The sequence below is a fragment of the Haliotis asinina genome, chromosome 5 (genome assembly GCF_037392515.1).
Source record: "Haliotis asinina isolate JCU_RB_2024 chromosome 5, JCU_Hal_asi_v2, whole genome shotgun sequence".
NCBI classification, from domain to species: Eukaryota; Metazoa; Mollusca; class Gastropoda; order Lepetellida; family Haliotidae; genus Haliotis; species Haliotis asinina.
Window position 1 is genome coordinate 3857188 of NC_090284.1, and position 22654 is coordinate 3879841.

Consider the following 22654-nt stretch of genomic DNA (forward strand, 5'->3'; position numbering starts at 1 on the left):
TTGATGAGTCTAGTAAAAAAGAAATAAAGACCCATCAAAGAGAGGAAGGCAGTCGCGGGATTTAGGAGACGTATGTACCGATAGACCAATAGATGGACCAAAAAGGTTAACTGTCACAATTCAGATATCCTGCGATGGCTGACACCATTTCACGCTTCTCTGGGCCGTATGATGGGCTATGTGTTGCTGCGGACGTGTGTAAACCCATGATAGAAGATGAGTGGTAGAGTGGTAGAGTGGTAGAGTGGAAGAGTTACTGAGAGCTTAAAGTCAAACTATTGACTCTCTGATCGCCTCGTAAGAATCTTGTGTGTGCAAACATTTCACCTTTTATGCTAAAGTAATGGGACATTTGAGATTCAATGTCTGAAGAAATGTAGGTCAGTAGGATTGCGGCTGACATGACACATACTTAATAGATTACTGTCACTATGTGACCTATATACGTAGTATTGGTAATGAAACAGCTGATAAAGGACGAAGCACAATTTCCCATGTTGTTGTTAGAGTTACAACACATACATTTTAACACATCTTCATATTATGCTAAATTATGACACTATATATATCCGTATACCAAAAACCTGAGAAGGACCGGGGTAGAATAAGCCTTCAGTAACCCATGCCCGCCATAAAAGGCAACTACGCTTGTCGTAAAAGGCGACTAACGGGATCCAGGCTCGATTATTTACTCACTGCCGCCATATGGCTGGACAATTGCTGAGTGGGGCGTAAAACTCATGATTTTATGTCTGTGACGGCCCTGTTGTGGCCTTTGTACATGTCACATAACTTTGCGTTGTACCCTTCATTGGGCCAATACCGACTTTTGACTTTGAATTCAATGCAAACAAAACGTCACCATTGCCAGACACAACCTATAACAACACCTTCACGCCACAATCAACTCAAAAACTCAAACTGTCATCATTGTATGACATATTCTATACTGGCAGCGCGACACATTCTACTAACACGACATTCAACACATTCACTAAAGGCAGCGTCAGTTTCAAACACATTAACTAAAGCCGGTTTGTCGTCAGTCTTCGACACAATCTACAAAGGCTGTGTCGGTCTCCAATATTTTCTATAAAGGCAGTTTGTTGTCAGTTTCAAGGAGATCTCAGGTGGTGGCGTGCGGTACAGAAACCCATCCGTTGAAGGATATGCTTGAAGTTCCAAAAAACATGCTTTGATTTGATATGAAATTAACAGATGTTCTTTGTAGTAAAAATCGAAGCCAAAAACAGTTTTCGCTAATGATGAATGCTGGATTTGCACAAAGGCTGACCTTTCGACCTGTGAGCCGAAACCTTGGCTTGTCGTGGGTAAACTGCAGCATAGACCGAGCACTTCACGGAGCCTACCACCGAGATCACATGGCATACCGAGCTAATCTGGTGATTGCCCGAGGCACACGTCATATCAGGTGGCGGGAAAGAAAGAGGACCAGTAGTTCCAACTGACGTCTGATGCCTGACAGCATGGGAAGTTTCCATATAGCCCCACACGTCATGGGCATCGACTGAGACATCACCCGCGATGCTGCATCATACAGCCTATTTTTAACTCTTCAACAGTTACAACATGAAACATTATTCTACCTTCGTTGCATGTTTTGGAGAAATGAAATCTTGATTAATGTATTAAACAAGTAAGTTAAACGCCCACACATTACGAGGATGTGGCTAGGGGATGGTGTATATTATATTGGGCCATATAAGTAACTGAGTCGCATTATGTATTTAACTGTCAGGGGTTATAACGCCCCCACACACCTTTATCACGTTAACATAATCGTCCTGAAGGATACTAGCTCTTACCAAGCAAAACTAGCACTTAAGCACTGTTACTCACCAGGCAGAATCACAATGTGTTTCAAGTTGTACGGTGGGGGTAATTCAGTCAATAAAATGATTTACAGACAGTTTGTTTTTTGAAAGGTCGTTTTCAATATGGCATGGCCGAATCTGATAACTTTCTCTCAGTGTATCAATATCTAAGATCGCATTGTGTTTGGTAATAGTAAACGTCTTAAGGAATTTTCGGTTTTTTTGTCAAACATAATACACTAATTGAATAAAGTCAAGTCATGTCATAACGTTCAAAATCCCCGTCAGGTTTAGCTCTGTTGGCTATGCGGATTCGAGAAAATTTTATAGTCTCCTGAAGATTTTCAAAATGATATTTTTCACCTATTAACAGATATCTTTCGGACAGGTGTGATCTCTCTCGATTGGGGGAAACGACGATGGGGAAGTGAGATGAGTTAGGCACTGGTGGGCTTTAATGCCACAATCAAATCCAATTCAGGTAGATGAAACTTGTTCATCTACAGGACCCTAATCAACACCTACAACCAGTCGTTCGTTTACAAGACCCCAATCACGCCACATTGGTGTCTGGTAGGGCTGCGGACCTCTACACAGGCCTCAGCTCCTCTCTTAATAGGGTTCTAATGAAGACATTGTAAATGATTGCGGCCGTCTACAACCGGACTTGATTGCTCATCACCACGAATCTAACACCTGAATCTACTTCTAGCGACGATCATTCACATAAACTTCCGCCTCTCTGAAAGTTTGGATTCCAAAACGTATAAAAAATTCAATGTACAAAATGCTAATAGGTTATATTTTATGAACTATTAAGTTTGGGCGCATGTCATTTTGAAGCTGATTTTCTCACGTGGCAAACAAACAAAGCCATCAAGTAGATATTAAGAATAATTCAAAATCATTTTGTTTTCAACTGAAGACGTTGACTGACATCTACGAGGCGCCACCAGCTGCGATATCTACAACACGGTATCTACTTCTCGCTCTGATATCTAATACTCGCCACGATATCTACCACTAGCTGCCATATTTTCAGCTCACTACTATATATGCAATGCTCCATGATATCTAATACTCGCCACGATATCTACCACTAGCTGCCATATTTTCTGCTCACTACTATATATGCAATGCTTCATGATATCTAATACTCGCCACGATATCTACACCGTGTAACGATATCTACAGTTCTAAACGATATCTGGAACTCGTCACGATACACCAACAATCACCGAACAAGCACAGCCTGAATCGCGAGATGCACTCTCTGCCCACGTTAATGCTCTATAATAGCAATGACTTAAACGTGCGTGTTTTGAGAAATGAATTCCTAATAACATAACACGATAAGTAGTCCCACTGACAAATCACAGCACTGCCTGCTCAGAACAAATGCACAAATGCCACTTGCACAAAAAGAACATTTCCATTTTCAGGCTTAACAGCAGAGTTACTGCTTTTGATATTGTGCGACTTAGATTTGTAGCCTCTCAACTTATTTTCCATGAGCATCTCTAAAACCTCACTTTTTATACGGCAAAAGACTTCTGCTATCTCTTCCAGTTTTCAATGATGAATATGACCCGATAAATCTTATTTGTGAACCTGATGTGTATTTCACGCCATAAAGAGCCCCGTGAGGTATCAATGCAACATCTCCGATAATGCACCATCCATCACGCCACACAATGGAACAATGATCAATCCAAATAGAAGAAAACAAAATACATGGCAATAAATACGTTAAGTACGAGACGATAAATCCAATGTTCGACCTCGATGGGTATCTTGGAGATCCCACCTTTTAAAATACTTACAGAGAGTGCAGTGTAGTTCCATCAAACATGGCACTGCGCTCCAGTAGATATCATCCTTGATTCAACTTATATGTATATATCTAGTCGGCTTGGACCACACCACTAAGGCACACTCATTATTTGAAATATCCAAAACCGCTTCTGAGATATGCAGTGACATATTGTTTTAGAATGGGCCCTCCTTAATTGTAACGTTCTCCGATGGTTACGGACTACAGCCACCTTACAAGCATGTGAACTGCAACGCTCGGTCAGGAGATTGCTGTACGGATTAACGGAGGTCCCGACTATGGAAGTTTCAATGTATAAACACGGGAAAACACTTAGGCTACTCTTCAGCATCAAGTAGCACTGACCGGGTGGAACAGATAGACTGCTTATTGATACAACGCGTATGGAAACAATGACCAGCCGACTGTACAATGTTCGTTTAAGTACACACGATACCCTGCTACCATCTACACACCGTTCGTCAGTTATTTCTGCTAGTTCTGGTCTATTTTACGCTGAAAATCCATTTTACTCCGATCAGCAAGCTGGAGCAAATGCCTTTTCTGTACATGAACCTACGGCTCATTGCCTGTCCAGTGCCGTCTCAAACCTTTTTCACCCGCTCAGTCTTAAGCCCATTAATTGAGTGTTTCTTTCTTAATATTTCCCTTTTTCCCATATGTAACATGCAGAAGCTCCTAACAGGCCATGCTGCTTTATTCCCGACTCGCACAAAGCTTGTGCCTCCATCTTTAGCGCCATCTATGGAGGAGTAAAGCCCGTGGCTGAGACCCCGTCTGAAGTAAGCCTGTCACTGATCGCTGTATCGGAACTAACATAATATTCCATATTCTCTGGCGCTCAGGCTCAACTGTTATGGAGCGTGCAGCCAGCCTATCCACGGTACTGGGTGTTTAATCACTATCAACAAAAATAAGTCAGTTTGAAATGCCAAAGTGTTCATAACGGAACCAAACAGACCGAAACTGTTTATCGGCTAGCTCCGATGTGTGAAAGGCGATGCGCTGCAACATCAGCATCTATCCAGCGTAACAGTATCAACAATCCATTCTCTGCGGACATTTTTTTCTTAAGGTGTTTAACAGTCTGGTGGTGGGAAGTACGTTCTCTCTCCGCAGAAGTAGTATTGGTCGAATTATCCCGATTGGAGCCAGGATAAAATGTCAATTTATACAATCATAGGAAAATTGCAGGTCTGCCGCTTCAGAGAAGACGCAAGTTACATCATTGTAGCTGGCGAATCGAACTTCGACGGCCATTACTGGGAGTAATAGCCGAATCAGCGAGAAGACCAGAAGTAGGGGAGACAACTCGTATGTAATTTGGCGTGCATGACATGTACCAGAATGTTACCCATTACAACTACTGCTGGTTTTACCTCGTTTAGGGACGCACTATATCTAACATGTGTTCTTGTATGCTGCTCTAGGCAAAACGGTAAATAATGATCCGCGATCGTCTTATTAGTAGGCAGTTCATGTAGGCGAACCACTCCTGTAAACAGACGGGCTAAAGAAACGTTAACACGTAGACACTGAAATTACCCAAAATTCCAAATTCATCTCCAATGACCATCACATGCAAATGCATGGCCAACTGCAAAAAAGAGTTTTCCACTTTTCATAATTCTCTCCAACTATTGTTTGCATGTTTTCACACAAGCAAACGGGTTGTCAGACATTTATTTTATTTCAAACCATGAAAAGAATGGCTCGATTAACTTTGCGATGACGAGAACGGGCCTCCCACATCGTAAGTACGCTTGGAAGACTTGGAGTAAGAACGCCACAGGAGGACTTGGATCTGCGCTGCATCTGTGAAACCGCTTCCTGGTGGTGACGTCATCTGGGTTTCGGTCCCTTTCTGGGAACAGTAGTTGATAGCCGAACACCGTCGAGAGAGACTTAGATGTGCCCTGATGGTTGGACGTTGTCAGCGACGTGAGTGGCAGAAGGTCCTACTCTCAGAAGAAACACGCTTCTCTCTATTTATTTTGTTTTATGCATCTGTCTGTAATGACAACCTTTAACACAGTTTTATATACAAACTTTGTACTCCAGTCTATAATCGCCTGAAACAAGGTATGCCTTGTTTCATCACTAGGTCTTTGTCGTTCTTATTCAGCCCCACTAAGCTTTTGCTCAACATCCATTCGATCTGTTTTCCGTTATAATGTCCATCTTTGTCTCCGAGATTATTACTGACCATCCTTCATGACCGAAATTCCCCAGTACCCCTAAAATCACTGCGTGTTATTGCACCTCGACGGTGTGAGACGTCGTTCGCAGTATCAATTATTGGATTGTCTGGACCAGATTCGATTATTTACAGCCAGTTGTCGGGCAATGGGAATACTGAAGACGTGTGGCGTTACATAGAAAACAATGGATATAACAAAGCACCATGCCGTTGTTTGTACCCCGACAAGATTAGACCCTGTTCATTTTATCAACCACTGGATTGTCTGGTCCAGACTCGACGTGTATGTCGCTGTCGTATCGTTCGGTGCTTCGGTCGGTTAAAGAGACTTCTTCCACATTGTCATATACTCTGCCACATACTCAATATTGTTACCTAAAATCACTTCCCTTTTCCTGTTGTGTTCCATGACTACTCCTTCCGTCACCATGGACGTTAACGACCATTTTCCTCTCTTATTCTGAAGGGCACATCGAAGTGGTGGACTTGTCCTATTATTTTCAAGGGTCAGCTGCGTGTCATAGATCCCTGTCATGACCTCAGCTCGGAATGCACTTGACACATGTCACCAACCAATATCGTCGCTCCTCCCATAGATCATTAAAACCACTTTCCCGGTGTCATCAAAAGTACTTCTTGTCATCATGAAAACAATCTCCCAAAACAGTTCCCGTATGATATTTCCTCTGTAACCTGTAACACCTTACTCTTCCCCTAAGATTCAAACATTATATACATCCCTTAATGCCCCGACCCATCATCTATTGGTGATATCTGAAATTCCTTTTGCCCATCATCAACAGAAGATATAGTGAACGTATCACTTCCATGCAGCCATGGGAAATGAGAAATCGCAGTCTTGAATGACAATATCTGTGTTATTTCTGCCTATACATTTAACACATCCTCCAGCAGTTGGGTTGTTATAGTTGGGTCTGCAGACAGTGACACAAGCAGTCCCCTAATGGCGTCTATTGAGTTTCAGTGCGCAAGACTTACATAAATGGGCGATAGAAGGCGTACAAGCGTCGCGTACACAAATTAGCCTGCCTCCCAGCGAGGAATTAAAACTCACAAATCTAACTGCCTGGAGCCGATGACCCAGTTCGATTATTTCCATAAAATAGGCAATAATTTCATGTCTTTGTGAGTCAGCATGTGAGAAATAGCTATATATCACCGCGTTTATCATTACAACCGCCGCCGTATCTAATAGTATGGGGCCACTTTTCTATCTGTTTAAGCGATAAGACTGGGCGAGACGCGTACCCTTGGACATAATATCTCAAACGATCATTTGGCCACGTTTGAATCAAACAAATTGGATAATTATTTCAAATATGGGGCGGAAAATGCGACAATTAACAAGCATTTGGGGCCGGTGAGTTGAAGAGAAAATCAATTTTATGAATTTAGCTGATTGATGGTTTCATAGGCTGCTGGTGTGCTGTAAGGCAGGCAGGTCGGAGCCGGGTTTGTCTTTGTGTTGTGGCCCAAATAACTGACCAGCAATCAGCACGGACACCGACCACAGAAATGACTGGCCAGGCGGAAGAACCGGGGTCTGGGGACAACGGCACGGGGCACGAAATACCTCGGGGACGAGCAGGAACCATAACTCATACAGAAAAGTTATTATCCCGTGAAGTTTAGTTTTAAATATCAATAAGTTCACTTGCGCAGAATGACTGATCACCAGTGCATTCCTTCTGGAATTAGTTTGCTTATGACTCTTTTGACCCCAAGAAGGAGATCATAGACTACGAGGTATCGTGCAAATGGACGAGTAATCCCACTTCTGCCTGCATGACGTGTGGCTAGCTGAGCAACAATAAACAGCAATAGACGATGTACCTCATGTAGTCTATGACGGAGCGCAGCTTGGAACATCTACTTAAGTCGAAACTTAAAGACATTTTGTGGGTGATCTTCTCCACATATTACATCTGTACAACACTTCGTTCTCTACCGCGTGGTCAGATGATATATGTTTTGCTGGTCTACTGAGAGGTGCGAGAAAAACCCATGTATCAAACTATCAAATCAAACTATGTGTCAAGATTAGTGCGGCTGTTACTTATCACACATATACATACAAACGAGAGGTACCGGTAGCCCACTGTCGATCAATACATGCTGTACGTCTACGGTTAGAGAGGGTAAATCAGGAACACATTGATAACAAAGGTTTAATGCATGGTCTCCGCGTGTTTTCCATAGCGGAAGCACGAGTACTATATATGGATTCGCACGTGTGGTATATAGAGGCAAATGGGTAACATATATGGGTTCATACGTGTGTTATATTGAGGAAGTGGGTGTTATTTCGATATAGTAATTTCCTGGCAAACGACCGCAGTTCATTCCAAGAGGTCATGCCGTTATGATCGAATATCCAACTTGAGATTCTTCGTACGCCACAAAAAGTTCTGGATTGAATGACAGTTTATGATTACACTTTTACAACAGTAAGAAGCCTGTGTTCTCGGAGAGCTTCAGGACCGGAGCATGAGTTAGCTCACTGAACTCGGCTCAGATTCCAATTCGAATATTGCTTGTGGAACAGATCTGTTTCTTTAGAACGAGTATTAGATGTCCTCTCGTACTGGGCGGAAATTAGTTCAATCATGTTTCTGTTGCGTATTTTTTGTCAGCTATTTAACCTCCATAATAAAATCATAAACACAGGAATGGCCAATTTGAATATTGGCTTCATGACTAGGTTCCGCGTGTTACGGTTCGGTGGCATCATCATCAATATCAGGACTCTACAAATGCCTCTAAAATAGGGAGTCATAATTAATGGAATGGTTCCACACACCCACACGTCCCTTTGGGAGTGCCCTGGAGGCTCCACGCTCCATGACATGTTCCTGCATGTCCCATTTAGGTGACCCATTTAGGGCTACAGGGTTGTCACCCGTATAGCCCTTCGGGGTTGTCCGATATTGACAATTGAGTTGCTATATAAAGTTAGGATGAAAAAAGTCGTGAATTCAACAACAGTGAAAAGAAACAACAAAAATAAGCAAAAACATAAAACAAAAACATGAATAATGAAAACAGAAAGAAATAAACAAAAAGTAATAAACAAACAACAAACACACAGCAAAACAACAAAACACACGCATCCACAATAGAGCATTCAGAGTGTTGTGGTTAGACAAGCATTCACTCACTATTTTCATGGGTAACTTGAACAGTATTTTGACAGAGATGAATGCCTTCCGATATTGGTTTATTTTTGACATTGGAAGTGAATAAATAGCTGATGTTATCTTTTGCTCCAAGAACGCAACGTCTTCTGGAGCAGCTCCAGCGAACGACATTCTACGGCCATACTTATATTCTGAGAAATTGATTCAAACTATCGTTATTCATACTCGTTCAATGCCACTACAAAGGGAAGTCAGCTCACACAAAATCAAAGCGGAAAATGTAGGAAAGCTATAAAAAAAATGATACCAGGTGTTCGCGAAATGAACTTAGTCTAATCAATAGAGGTGTACATGTTACATGTAATTCCAAGTGACGAATTTCAATCCATCACAAGTAATAGCAATTTGGTGTAGTGGAATTGTGTAGAAAACTAGGCAATTAGAAATATTTCGGTACAATCAGAAACCCCCAAACCGGTTTGTATAATCAATAAGAGTATGCAGGCAAATAGACAGGAACATTCGCCGTACATTTACCAAACGCCGTCCCTCAAGGGCACAGTGGAAGGGTTTAGACTACAGGCAGGAGCGGCCAGGTCACACCTCCTCACAAAGAGGCTAGCAGTTACAGAGATAGACACAAACCAAAGAGATGGATGGCCATTACATTGATATCTTACGCAGGCTCCACTTGACCTTAAGTTTACAATCTCAGACCACAAACATCTCATTTATAATAGTAAATGACGTAAATACTGTACTGGACCTGTATACGTGGCAAATCGAGGACACACTTGGATAGACTGTTACATACATTAGCAGGCACAGCTCATGTTTATATGGAATAGTGGGATGGGGGGAGATCTCAGATGAGGCAGGGAACATATATATGTATGTGGACGCTTAATAATCATGAAATAAGAAAAAAACATAAGATACAATTAAACCCAAACGAACAACAACAAAAATATGAGCCAACATTTGTAGGATTTATCTTGCAACACTGCATTTTTAGGTAGACAATCTTATATCTTTTCAACAGTTTATAACATATACAATTGTGCTAATATTTACAGGAACATGGGATTTACTTTTCCGGATAAACATCAATCCCTCCCATAAAGTCAGTTCGTCGATCCTTCACCTCCGGCCATCTAATTCGACGATGTGCCTCCGACGTGCATCAGAAGTCAGTTAATTACAAGGATAAACTGCATCCAAAAGTCATACATGCCACGCCAATGGCGTTTGTCATGAGAATGAAGAGGGGAAAAAGATTTGAAGGCGCCAGGCACATTGAGCCACTCGTGAAACAGTTAAACAAGTCTGGCGGTCGATTAGAAGACATTCAAGCGCGCAATATAGAGGCATGAAACATGTAACTGTTCTGTTGACATGGAAACAAGAATAAAGAATTACTCTCCTGTTCACTGGAACTTTTGCATTATGAGTAATTAAGGTGTTCTGTGTATTTATTTATCATAATACTGCAAAGCTCACAAACATGCCTACCTATCTGGTTTCTAGTATTTCGTTCACACAAGAATTTATGGTAATCTCATTGCATCTGAAAGTACACTATTTCCACCATCGTTTTTAATGCGTAGCCTGAAACATACAGACACCACGTAGACAAATATGATGCATTTACATAGAATATCGGAAAAAATACTTACTCGATTTATTAGAAGGCAAAGTTATCAGATATTCTGTTTTTAAGTGCGTGATCCGTGGCATAGCGAGGACTTTGCGAAATGGGGAGAAACCAGTCACTTGAACCCATGAAGTTGTGGATGATCTGTATGTCTCTTTGTGAAAGAGTTTTAAAGTTTATCTGAAGGTAGATGGTTATCATGTGACGGATATGCATGCTGTGGGGATGATTCATGCTTCCACAGGGTAACCTGCATCCAGAACTTGCTAGTTAATATTATCTGTCAAACTCAAAGAAGTTATCAGGTAGAATTTTGAGGGCGTGCATACAACAGGGCAAATGACTGATGCATGAACCATACGTTACCCAATCGTATGGTCTACATATCCCCTGCAAAAACATAGTACTAGTTAAAACATGACTCTTGTAACATACACCTTTAACACAGTTAATACAATACTTTTACCAATAAATGCATGCCTCTTTATGAATGACTCCTTATTATGATATCTATTCATTATCACGTTACTGTATTAACCACGGCTATCCACTTTTGTTGAAGTTAAATATTTCATGTATCTTTCTTTTACATGCTGCTTTTGCTCTGTTAGATGTACGAGTCGGTTTTTGCAGTGGTATGTCACCGTTTATTGAGAGGGGTATACAGAGTATCATAATAGTCATAAGATGTTACCCATACAGTATTTTGCCTTTATGACTCTTCTTTATGGGGTACTGCTAAAACTTACGTCTAAAATGCCATTGAAAGAGTGAGTAAATATTTTACGCCGCTTTTAGCAATATTACTGCAATATCAGTGCGGGGGACACCAGTAATAGGCTTCAAATTATACTCGTGGGGAATCGCACCCCCATCTTCAAGCGGACGCTTTGACTACTAGCTCATAGTTCGCCAATCAAAGACGAAACTAGTACATCGTTGTTAACAGTGGATACCAGTAACACTCAAAGAATGCACCCTTCACCTAGCATACCATTTGTAACGTTAAATGAACAGGCAACATAGTTTACATTCGCCAGTACATTTCGTAAAGGTTTACAAGCTTCTCATTAATTCGGATGTGTTGGATTCCGTGTTTATTTCGAAACATGCAATTTCTCGTGTAAACTGATAGGGCATATTTTAGATCACCAGTATCTTGCTTTCAACAAAATATGACAAAAGTTTACTTAATGATCCGAGCACAGCTTCCCCAATGGATAGCTGTATCCGGTTGGACTTGCATCAGAAACATCAATATTGTACGTAAACATATAACGAAATGATCAAGAGCAAGTCACGGGCTTCTCATTGCCATTCATTCCTTCTCATTTGACGCATTGTCTGAAACCTTATTGTTGCTTATATGAGGGGTATTTCATGATCATGTGTATATTGTTTGAGAGCACGGGCTATTCAGTGCGTGTGTATTTTCATAAGCTCAGTCATGTGATAATACTGAACAGTAACAGGAACTCGTTCAGTTACGAATTAGTAACATTCTCGGAATAGAACAAACATATCGATATTGTTATCACTATGTACAGTACTCCATTTAGTCTTCTTAAATATTATTGCCATAAGAGTGACAGTGACCAGTATCAGAATTTGTCTACCGATACTCTAAGGATATCCGACTAAGTACTTGTTGATATTTAGTGTAAATGGACAAAAGTAGAAGACAGTTACTCCCATCACAAACTTATTGGACAAACGAAACTATGATCGCCACACAGAAGTAAATACTTGAATTTATTATCAGCGACTGGGGATAGCGGACTCCACAGAAACAAGCATATTTAATGTTTTTCTGAGAGTATCGGACAAACAGTATTACTAATAATGTTTATTGTCATTCTAAGAGAAATGGACTAAAGTAAGTAACTATATTACTTGTCATTTTAAGAGCATTGGATACAAAAGTAAGTGATTGTACTTATTGTTAGTTTAAGAGCATAGGACAAAATATGTCATTAAATTCATTGTCGGTGAAAGACCAGCGACTAGACGTCAATATTTACTTTTATTGCCAGTCTAACCATATTTGGCAGATAGGTAATTGTAGTCATTTTAGGAATACTGGACACAGTTAGGTAAAGCTGTATCTATTGTACCTTTTACTGTAGTGTGCAGTGTGTGTGACACTAAGTTTATGTTTCGTTCAATCATTTAACGGAACGCTTCAGAAGATGTCCACGTTAGAAAGCGCGAGCGTCCTGCATGAGTGATGGGGACGCCCATCCCGACACATGCGGATTAAAATCCTTTCCATTTCAACTACAAACATTATTGATCATGCGCTTCAATCCTCCGCAGTAAAAGGAGAGGTGCGTATGCCGTCAGCTTTGCTTAAACTTTCATTTATACATAATGATTCGCTTCTTGGGGAAATTGCCCATGGGAACGATTCCATCTTTTATAAGCTGGACATGTTAACCTCCGATATCCTCATTTAGATCTCTCTATGAGTCATTGACTCGGATTCAAAGTCGGTTTACATGCAAACGTCATAACACAATCCGTGAGACGACACCATGGAATATCGCTGCGCCAATATTTGCTTAAATACACACTGTGCCTCAACTGACAGGCTTAAAGTGAGGAGAAATCAGTGATAATAATTGTGTTTGCTTCAAACAAGCAGAAGCTTTAACTAGCACAATTGTGGCAAAAACAAGTTTGGTGATTCTCCTAATCATATGCTATCCGCAGACCAACAGACACAAACCAACATGACATGTACGTATATGTTTGACATGTGACAGGGTGTCATGGGAAGACAAACTTTGTATGCGTTATTATTCCATAAACAGAGGAACACACATGGCGGACGGTATGCCATGAGACCACGTCATAATCCAGTAGAGACACTCTTGATAGACAGTTTGAGATATAGCGCCACTGTCATGAGACAAAAAGCGTTATAAGGTGCAATGATCAGAGGTGAGTGAGTGAATATGGTTTTAGGCAGTCAATTTGAGATATAGCGTCATGGTCATGATTAGAGTATTGATGGCGTCATGGTCAGAGATGGAACGTGAACAAAATCCCGTCATGATCAGCGATGGAACGTGAACAACATCTCGTCATGATCAGCGATGGAACGTGAACAACATCCCGTCATGATCAACGATGGAACGTGAACAACATCCCGTCATGATCAGCGATGGAACGTGAACAAAATCCCGTCATGATCAGCGATGGGATGTGCGAGACATTACGTCATGATCACAGATGGAACGTAAGGGACATCCTGTCATGATTAGAGATGGAGACATTCAGTTATGATCAGAAGTTGAACGCAAAAGACATTTCGTCAAGATTTATAGGTAACGTAACTGTCAAGATGTGAAATCTTGGTAATCATCTGGTATACGGATTGTATGGTATTCGCACGTGTCGTCATACAGTACGCAATCACTTGCAAAGCGCACACTGTCTGTGTGTGAAAGTCTAAATTAAAAGACTATACTTCGCAGTTTCGGCTGTTGGTTGAAATATGACAGTCTGCATTCGATATCTTGCTGCATCATCCTATTCAGGCAGATTTGGTAAATCTTAATATTTATTTTGCCTGAGGGGCAAATCTCCACATACATATATTGGTACTGATTCCTCTAAACCTTCTTCAGCTGTACCCGAGTCTGGGGTTGTAATGACATGTTCCTGGCGTTAATTGGTATCTTTAACCGGACAAAGATATCTGGTGATGAGCAGACGCTTGCACACAGTTAAGATGACACGTTATTCAAGTAGAAGCTAACATGCTCTAGGCAGATTTATGATCGGGGCTTAAACTATTGTGGTTTTTAATTCCTGGATCTAAACAAATTAGCTGGTTTTATCGAGGAAGTGAGGAGTGTTGGTCGCCTCGCGGCGGCTTCATCGACGCAACGTGGCGGCCGACGGTTCCGTGATAGATGACTTTATGTAATTGGCGGCCGTGTGGCCGGGTGTGCGATGAGGCTGAAATGGTTGCTTTATTGGTGGAAGGTTAGCGCAACTGATAAATCTACAGGCCAACACCGGCCGTAGCATAGTTTCAGCCTAATAGCTAACGATAGTAAATCGAACTTCATTAAGCACTCCCAGCCAGTCATCAACTGATAAAAGTCAATAAAACGACCTGTCATTTCAAAACAGCAGTAATAATATGATTCCTAATTCCTGTTGCTACAAATCAACACTTAGATTTAGATGTACCTCGTCTCCTTGAGTGGACTGTGACAACATGTCAAGGTCTGACTGTGAAGATTTTACTGGAAAATACTTCTATGTTGTGTGTCAACAACTTACTTCACAGAGTTTCGGTAGCGTTGAGATGCAGCACATTGCAGGTAATGTTGGCATAGTGTGGTAGAGATCATATGTGTTACAGGTAGTGTAGAGATGACACATGTTACAGGTAGGATGGGGACGACACGTGTTACAGTTAGTGCAGATATGACACATTATACAGGCTGTGTAGAGATGACACATGTCACATTTAGTGTATGGATGACACATGTTACAGGTGGTGTAGGGATAACACGTGTTACAGTTAGTGCAGATATGACACATTATACAGGCTGTGCAGAGATGACACATGTCACAGTTAGTGTATGGATGACACATGTTACAGGTGGTGTAGGGATCACGGATGCTACATGTAATGTAGAGATCAGTCATATTTCAGGTAGTGTAGAGATGAGGCATGTTACAGGTAGTGTAGGGATCACATATGTTACAGGTGATATAGAGATCACACATGTTACAGGTAGTGTAGAGATAAGGCATGTTACAGGTAGTGTAAGGATGACACATGTTACACTTAGTGTGGAGATGACACATGTTACAGGTAGTGTAGAGATCACACATGTTGCAGGTAGTGTAGTGATGCTGCAGATAGTTACAGCTATAGGTAATCGCTGTTATCTTGACTTGTGTCTGTAGAACGACATGCCTTACACCTGGTTTTATTAGACAGATTACATATCGAGTTGGCCACAGATTACATGAACATATCCGCTTCATCTACTGATTACATATCCGTCTGAGCTACAGATTACATGCCCGGACGACTTGCTGAGAATATGCAAGTCACCGCTACAAATAACTAGGCAAAACGGTACTCGACGACTCGTACGTAATCCCATTATAACATGTGAGGCGTTCCTAATATTGTGGACTAATTATAAGTATTTGACTGAAATAGACGTTGTATCAGAATCGTCCATATCGGAGTACTGCTGATTGAACGGTGTAGACGGGACACAAAGTTCCACATGAAAAGCTCCCAAAGTTGCGCTGAAAAGTTGACATGGGCTGTTAATAGCCAGTTACAGGTTTACAAGGTACATTTTGTTATAGACCGGTAGGAAAAGCACATACACAATAGGGTAGATGATAGTTATAGAGCTTCACGTAACACGCAGTCAAAGTCGAGGAGAGATGAGGTTACTTACAAATTATATAACAGGATGTCGGGAAGCCAGATCTTGTCGGATGGAATGCGGATGTCGGTGATGTTGTCGTATTCCTCCTTCTTCCACGCCAGCAGAACGTCCTGCCACTCCTGAAACAACAATCACATTTATCTTACCTCGCTTTCTGATTGGCTGAGCGCTCTTTTATTATTTTCGATGTACCTCGCTTACAAGCGAATAACATTTCTATGTAACCAGCTGGGAATGCGTAACGCATTTGATACTTAGTGGTAGTAATTCGTTATCTCGAATAACATTGAATCATGTGTGATGTACGAAAATTACCGATCTTTTGCGAATGCACATCGATGAAAGGGAGATAACTCTAAATCCGTTTTTCTCGTCTGCAGAATCTAGTGATGGTTACAAAAAAGTGCAACAAACACGATGTACACTGGTTCCATGGAGCCTATTGGATTGTTGTATCAACCATGTTCAACCCATGTTCTCCTCGTGATCACTGAACAACTTATAATATGCTAGACATGCATGTGCCTCATATAAGTACATCCGCCATCATCAGTCACTGATGTGTTTGGTGAGTACTATATACGTACATAATTTATTAAAATACGGTTATCTATAGTCGGTGCGTAGTAGAAACATCACTCCCTCTGCAGTTTAAAATGTCAAAGTCGTATGTGTGGCCACAGGTTAATTGTTTTTGCTTTTCTTTCTTCCAACTTTATGTATGACTCTGCTGACATGATATACTACGGAAACAGTGCTGGCTGGCGTGGAAATATTATCTGACGAGGAGGTAATGTCTGCGTGCGTTTGGGTGATTTGTAAAAACTGCCCATCCCAAAAATCTCTTTAGGAACTTTCCAATACTTGCAACGTCCGGATGATAGCCTTCACAGCTTGATGACAGGCCTATAAGGAAGGGAATTGTCCCTAGCTTCGTCATAACTCATTCTGATCAGAAACCCAATTTAATTACAATAGCTGTCACGACAAGGTGTACGTATCCATTCATACATGGCTCACATGCACAGATAATCAGTCATACAGGAAACATATCTACTACGTTATGACCATTCTTATTACACAGTAATTATAGACATGGCAGACTGACATCGATACTGACCACAGATAGTCAACCTATTTGATAGTAATTGGTCACGCATACACTACGGACGTCTGTGTACATTATGCACGAGGTGTTATACATTTGATTCTATTTTGTCATATTCATAAAGAAGGTAATATTTCATTCTGATAACATGTATATTAGACCGTGCTCACAATCGATAGGCTATTTGTCATGCAAGCGACATTTTACGGAGAACTGTTTGCTTAAGTATCGTAAGCAATGTATAGTAATTATCCAGACAGGTGGAAATATATGGGATATTAATAATTCATACAGGTGCTATAGGAAATGGGCGGGAGTCTCGCGCGTACGACCATTATTATTAAGAACCTTTCTACAACACGGATATCACTGTCGTAAAATAAACACTGAACCAACATCAGCGATCTTTTATCGTCCTTATTTCCAGGCCATGTAGCGTGAAGTCATTTATGATCGAGGATGATGCAATGCACTCCCATGGGAGCCGAGATGCTGTACAAGTTGGCACATATACAAGTTGGTCTAGTGTCAAAGGTTGCAATTGTATTCGATACTGTGGTATTGAAACTTGGGCATTGATTACTTTTGAACCAATCTACGTCAATTTTCATGTTCAGGCAAATAAACTCTTTTTAAGGCTATTAACCATTGTACACAGAAGAATCATGGATACGTGTGAATCGGTTTACTAGATAACAAAAGCAGGCACATTCGTCAGTGTTAAAGTGGGCTGTGGCCTTTAAAGAGATTATCTGTAAATTTATTAGCGTTTTCACATTGAGGAAACATGTTCCTACATCATTAACCATAGAAATTACTGATTATGCTATGTTTACATGAAACATAACAGTTAACTCTGGTCGAATACAAGCACGGCCGTGGTGGATAATATCTGATACTCTCCGTTGTGAAAATACATTAGTCATCGGAGGAACTCATATCCTCTCTCTGTTGTAATTAAGCATATTCCCTTAATTGATATCGAAGGACCCACAAGCATTTGTTCTGTAATGTAATGACCACATTGCTATAACACTGGGAAAGCTGGCACAAAACACAGGGTTGTTGGAACATTTGGCACAAACACATATTTGTTGGGACAGTTAGCACAAAACACAGCGCTGTTGGGACAAGTGGCACAAAATACAGAGTTGTTGGGACATTTGGCACAAAACACAGGGCTGTTGGGACGGTTGGCATAAAAACAGAATTGTTGGGACAGTTTGAACAGAACGCAGAGTCGGTGTGAGAGTTAGTACAAAACACATGGTTGATAGTTGAAATTCAGTGTGACAAGAGAAGGGTCTCCACAAAATGAAACTATTAATATTTCAACAATTTGGAACAGATTCTAAAGCCGTTTACAACCCAAATGATGATCCTGGATCTGAACACGAAGCACTGCCTCAAGTATACCTTATAACTTTTGGACTTACAGTCATTCATTCTTATTGCATCGTAATGTCAACAAAAACAGTGGCCGTCTCGACTTGGCAAGGAAATATGTATATATTCTGACAGACTGACACGAGATGGGCAATTGATAACAGATGCTCTTATCAACTGGTTCATTTGGATTACTCCTGTACGTACCCAGTGCCTCGGGTCAGCCTTGGAGTAGCGATAGCAGTAACTGCACAGTATCCCTGTTTATCTACCTGTCCCTGTTCAACATAGATTGTCTGATATGCCCCCCCAAACCCCCCAATTTTTAAAATATTCAGAAAAAAACCCAAAAAACAATTCGAAACTGAGGAACATGTTGAGGCCACAAGATAGAATACCATGATCGTCAAGGGAACCTGTAAAACTATTGAAGTCAAGTTTACAGTAGACACCTTTCAATTCTCTCCGAGATCACAGGTAAACTGAACGAAGAAAAGCGTTCCCGTGTTCTCCAGAGGTGTCTGAAGGCTATCCTTTTATACAATTCCTGGATCTGCTAGTTACAAAGGCACACCGCTATGGGGGACCCCATGCGAACCAGCGACCCGCCACAATTGAAATGTCTATTTTTGTGCTGCTTAGACAAGCTGAGTTAGAAACAGCAATACATTCAAATTGCAGTCGCAAAAAAAGTACGTCGAGTAAAAAGTGTAGGATAAAGTCAATTCCAGCTAGCAATTGAAATCTCCTTGATTTTCATTTGCTGTTTAATGCTAGCACAAAACCCGATCTGTCGGCGGTGCCTATACACCGACGTGCACTAACCCTATGAAATAATAGCATGCTACTGCGTGAGACGGACCAGCCAATCTGACACAGCCTGAAGGAAGAACAGATTAGGGGATGAGGTTCCTAATTAAACTGTGCTCGCATCCAGCAGACCCACGGCAATCAATAAGAAACAAGGGTCAAATTTATTAAAGTTATCTCTCCTTTCAGGATGTGACAAATAACGTGGGAATTAAGGGGAGTGAACGCTACAATGGACGAGTCCTTAATGTGATTAACTTTACGAATGAAGTAGAACGTTATTGTTGAAAAACAGCCAAAAATTGCCATATTAGTGGCCTTTAGCTCACCTTGGATTAAACTGACCATAGATTACCACAGTAAGATAAACAAATGTGCTTTAAACTTAAAACGTGATCATGATAAATAGCATACCATTAAATCTTGATGGAAGTCAAGGCAATGCCCAACCCCTCACCCCTCAATCTTTTGTTTATCGTTCTGATTATTTTTTTTCTTTTTCAATCCCGCGAAACATTCTGTTTTTCATACGGATATTTGTACATGGTTGTATAGCTCTACACCTTGAGGTGAATGAAGTTCCATAAAAAGACAAACAAATCACCCTCAGCCTTTTCACTTGCCTTGGTGAGTATTTATCACTGTCTTTCTTAGCGGCGGTAATATATTTGTATACCTTGGTGGTAATGAATTACTATCGGCCTTAGTGGTGCTAATATATCTGTATACCTTGGCGAGTATTTTTCACTGTCTACCTTAGTGGGGCTAGGATATCTGTATACCTTGGTGGGAATATGTCAATATCTGCCTTAGTAGCGCAAATAGGGATAAATTGCATGACGTTTTCGTTTTCAAAGATGTTTTGCCGTGTGTCACCAATATGACCTTTTATATAAGTGCATCCAGTATCACCTTTCAATCTTAGTCTCTATGCATCTTCACTGTGCCGCTGATTTAACGTTTTATTCAGAGCTATTTATTCTACGGTGCCAGCATAACTATTTACTCAAGCGTCAACTTATCACTATTTATCCCAGTATCACTATCCACCCTCGTGTATATATCCTGCCGTAAACATGTCTTCCTGCCCTAATGCCAAGCATATCTCCTCTGTCTTATATCACTTCCTGTCTTAGTGCTTTGAATATCCCTTCCTGCTTTCATGCCGTCTATATCACATCATGTCTTAGTGCTTTGAACATCCCTTCCTGCCTTCATGCCATCTGTATCACATCATGTCTTAGTGTTAAATATCCCTTCCTGCCCTCACGCCGTCTATATCACATCATGTCTTAGTGTTTTGAATAACACTTCCTGCCCTCACGCCGTCTATATCACATCATGTCTCAGTGCTTTGAATATCCCTTCCTGCCCTCAAGCCGTCTATATCACATCATGTCTTAGTTCTTTGAATATCCCTTCCTGCCCTCATACCGTCTATATCACATCCTGTCTCAGTGTTTTGTATTTCCCTTCCTGCCCCCACGCCGTCTATATCACATCATGTCTTAGTGCTTTCAATATCCCCTCCTGCTCTCATGCCATCTATATCACATCATGTCTTAATATGACCCGTGAAGGTCCCGGGGTAGAATAGGCCTTCAGCAACCCATGCTTGCCATAAAAGGTGACTATGCTTGTCGTAAGAGGCGACTAACGGGATCGGGTGGTCAGACTAGCTGACTTGGTTGACACATGTCATCGGTTCCCCATTGCGCAGATCGATGCTCATGTTATTGATCACTGGATTGTCTGGTCCAGACTCGATTATTTACAGACCGTCGCCATATAGCTGGAATATTGCTAAGTGCGACGTAAAACAAAACTCACTCACTCACTCACTCACTCACTCACTCATGTCTTAATGCTTTGAATATCCCCTCCTGCCCTCACGCCGTCTATATCACGTCATGTCTTAGTTCTTTGAATATCCCTTCCTGCCCTCACGCCATCTGTATCACATCATGTCTTAATGCTTTGAATATCCCCTCCTGCCCTCACGCCGTCTATATCACATCATGTGTTAGTGCTTTGAATATCCCTTCCTGCCCTCACGCCATCTGTATCACATCATGTCTTAATGCTTTGAATATCCCTTCCTGTCCTCACGCCGTCTGTATCACATCCTGTCTTAGTGCTTTGAATATCCCTTCCTGCCCTCATGCCGTCTGTATCACATCCTGTCTTAGTGCTTTGAATATCCCTTCCTGCCCTCACGCCGTCTATATCACATCATGTCTTAGTGCTTTGAAAATCCCTTCCTGCCCTCACGCCGTCTATATCACATCATGTCTTAGTGCTTTGAATATCCCTTCCTGCCCTCACGCCGTCTATATCACATCATGTCTTAGTTTTTTGAATATCCCTTCCTCCCCTCATGCCGTCTGTATCACATCATGTCTTAGTGCTTTGAATATCCCTTCCTGCCCTCACGCCGTCTATATCATATCATGTCTTAATGCTTTGAATATCCCTTCCTGCCCTCATGTCTATATCACATGATGTCTTAATGCTTTGAATATCCCCTCCTGCTCTCATGCCGTCTATATCACATGATGTCTTAATGCTTTGAATATCCCTTCCTGCCCTCACGCCGTCTGTATCACATCATGTCTTAATGCTTTGAATATCCCTTCCTGCCCTCACGCCGTCTATATCACATCATGTCTTAGTGCTTTGAATATCCCTTCCTGCCCTCACGCCGTCTGTATCACATCATGTCTTAGTGCTTTGAATATCCCTTCCTGCCCTCATGTCTATATCACATCATGTCTTAGTTCTTTGAATATCCCTTCCTGCCCTCACGCCGTCTATATCACATCATGTCTTAGTGCTTTGAATATCCCTTCCTGCCCTCACGCCGTCTATATCACATCATGTCTTAGTGCTTTGAATATCCCTTCCTGCCCTCACGCCGTCTATATCACATCATGTCTTAATGCTTTGAATATCCCTTCCTGCCCTCATGCCGTCTATATCACATCATGTCTTAATGCTTTGAATATCCCTTCCTGCCCTCACGCCGTCTATATCACATCATGTCTTAATGCTTTGAATATCCCTTCCTGCCCTCATGTCTATATCACATCATGTCTTAGTTCTTTGAATATCCCTTCCTGCCCTCATGCCGTCTATATCACATCATGTCTTAGTGCTTTGAATATCCCTTCCTGCCCTCACGCCGTCTATATCACATCATGTCTTAGTGCTTTGAATATCCCTTCCTGCCCTCAC

The 22654-nt window shown here is 41.3% G+C and overlaps 1 protein-coding gene across 1 annotated transcript in view; it reads right to left on the reverse strand.

Annotated features, from left to right (window-relative positions):
* The window catches only part of LOC137284810 (neuronal acetylcholine receptor subunit alpha-10-like), a 163017-nt gene that overhangs the window by 29130 nt on the left and 111233 nt on the right, over window positions 1–22654 (reverse strand). The window contains exon 6 of the mRNA XM_067816799.1: window positions 16126–16235. Coding sequence (XP_067672900.1) covers window positions 16126–16235 — 110 coding nt within the window. The remainder of the gene's footprint in view (window positions 1–16125; window positions 16236–22654) is intronic.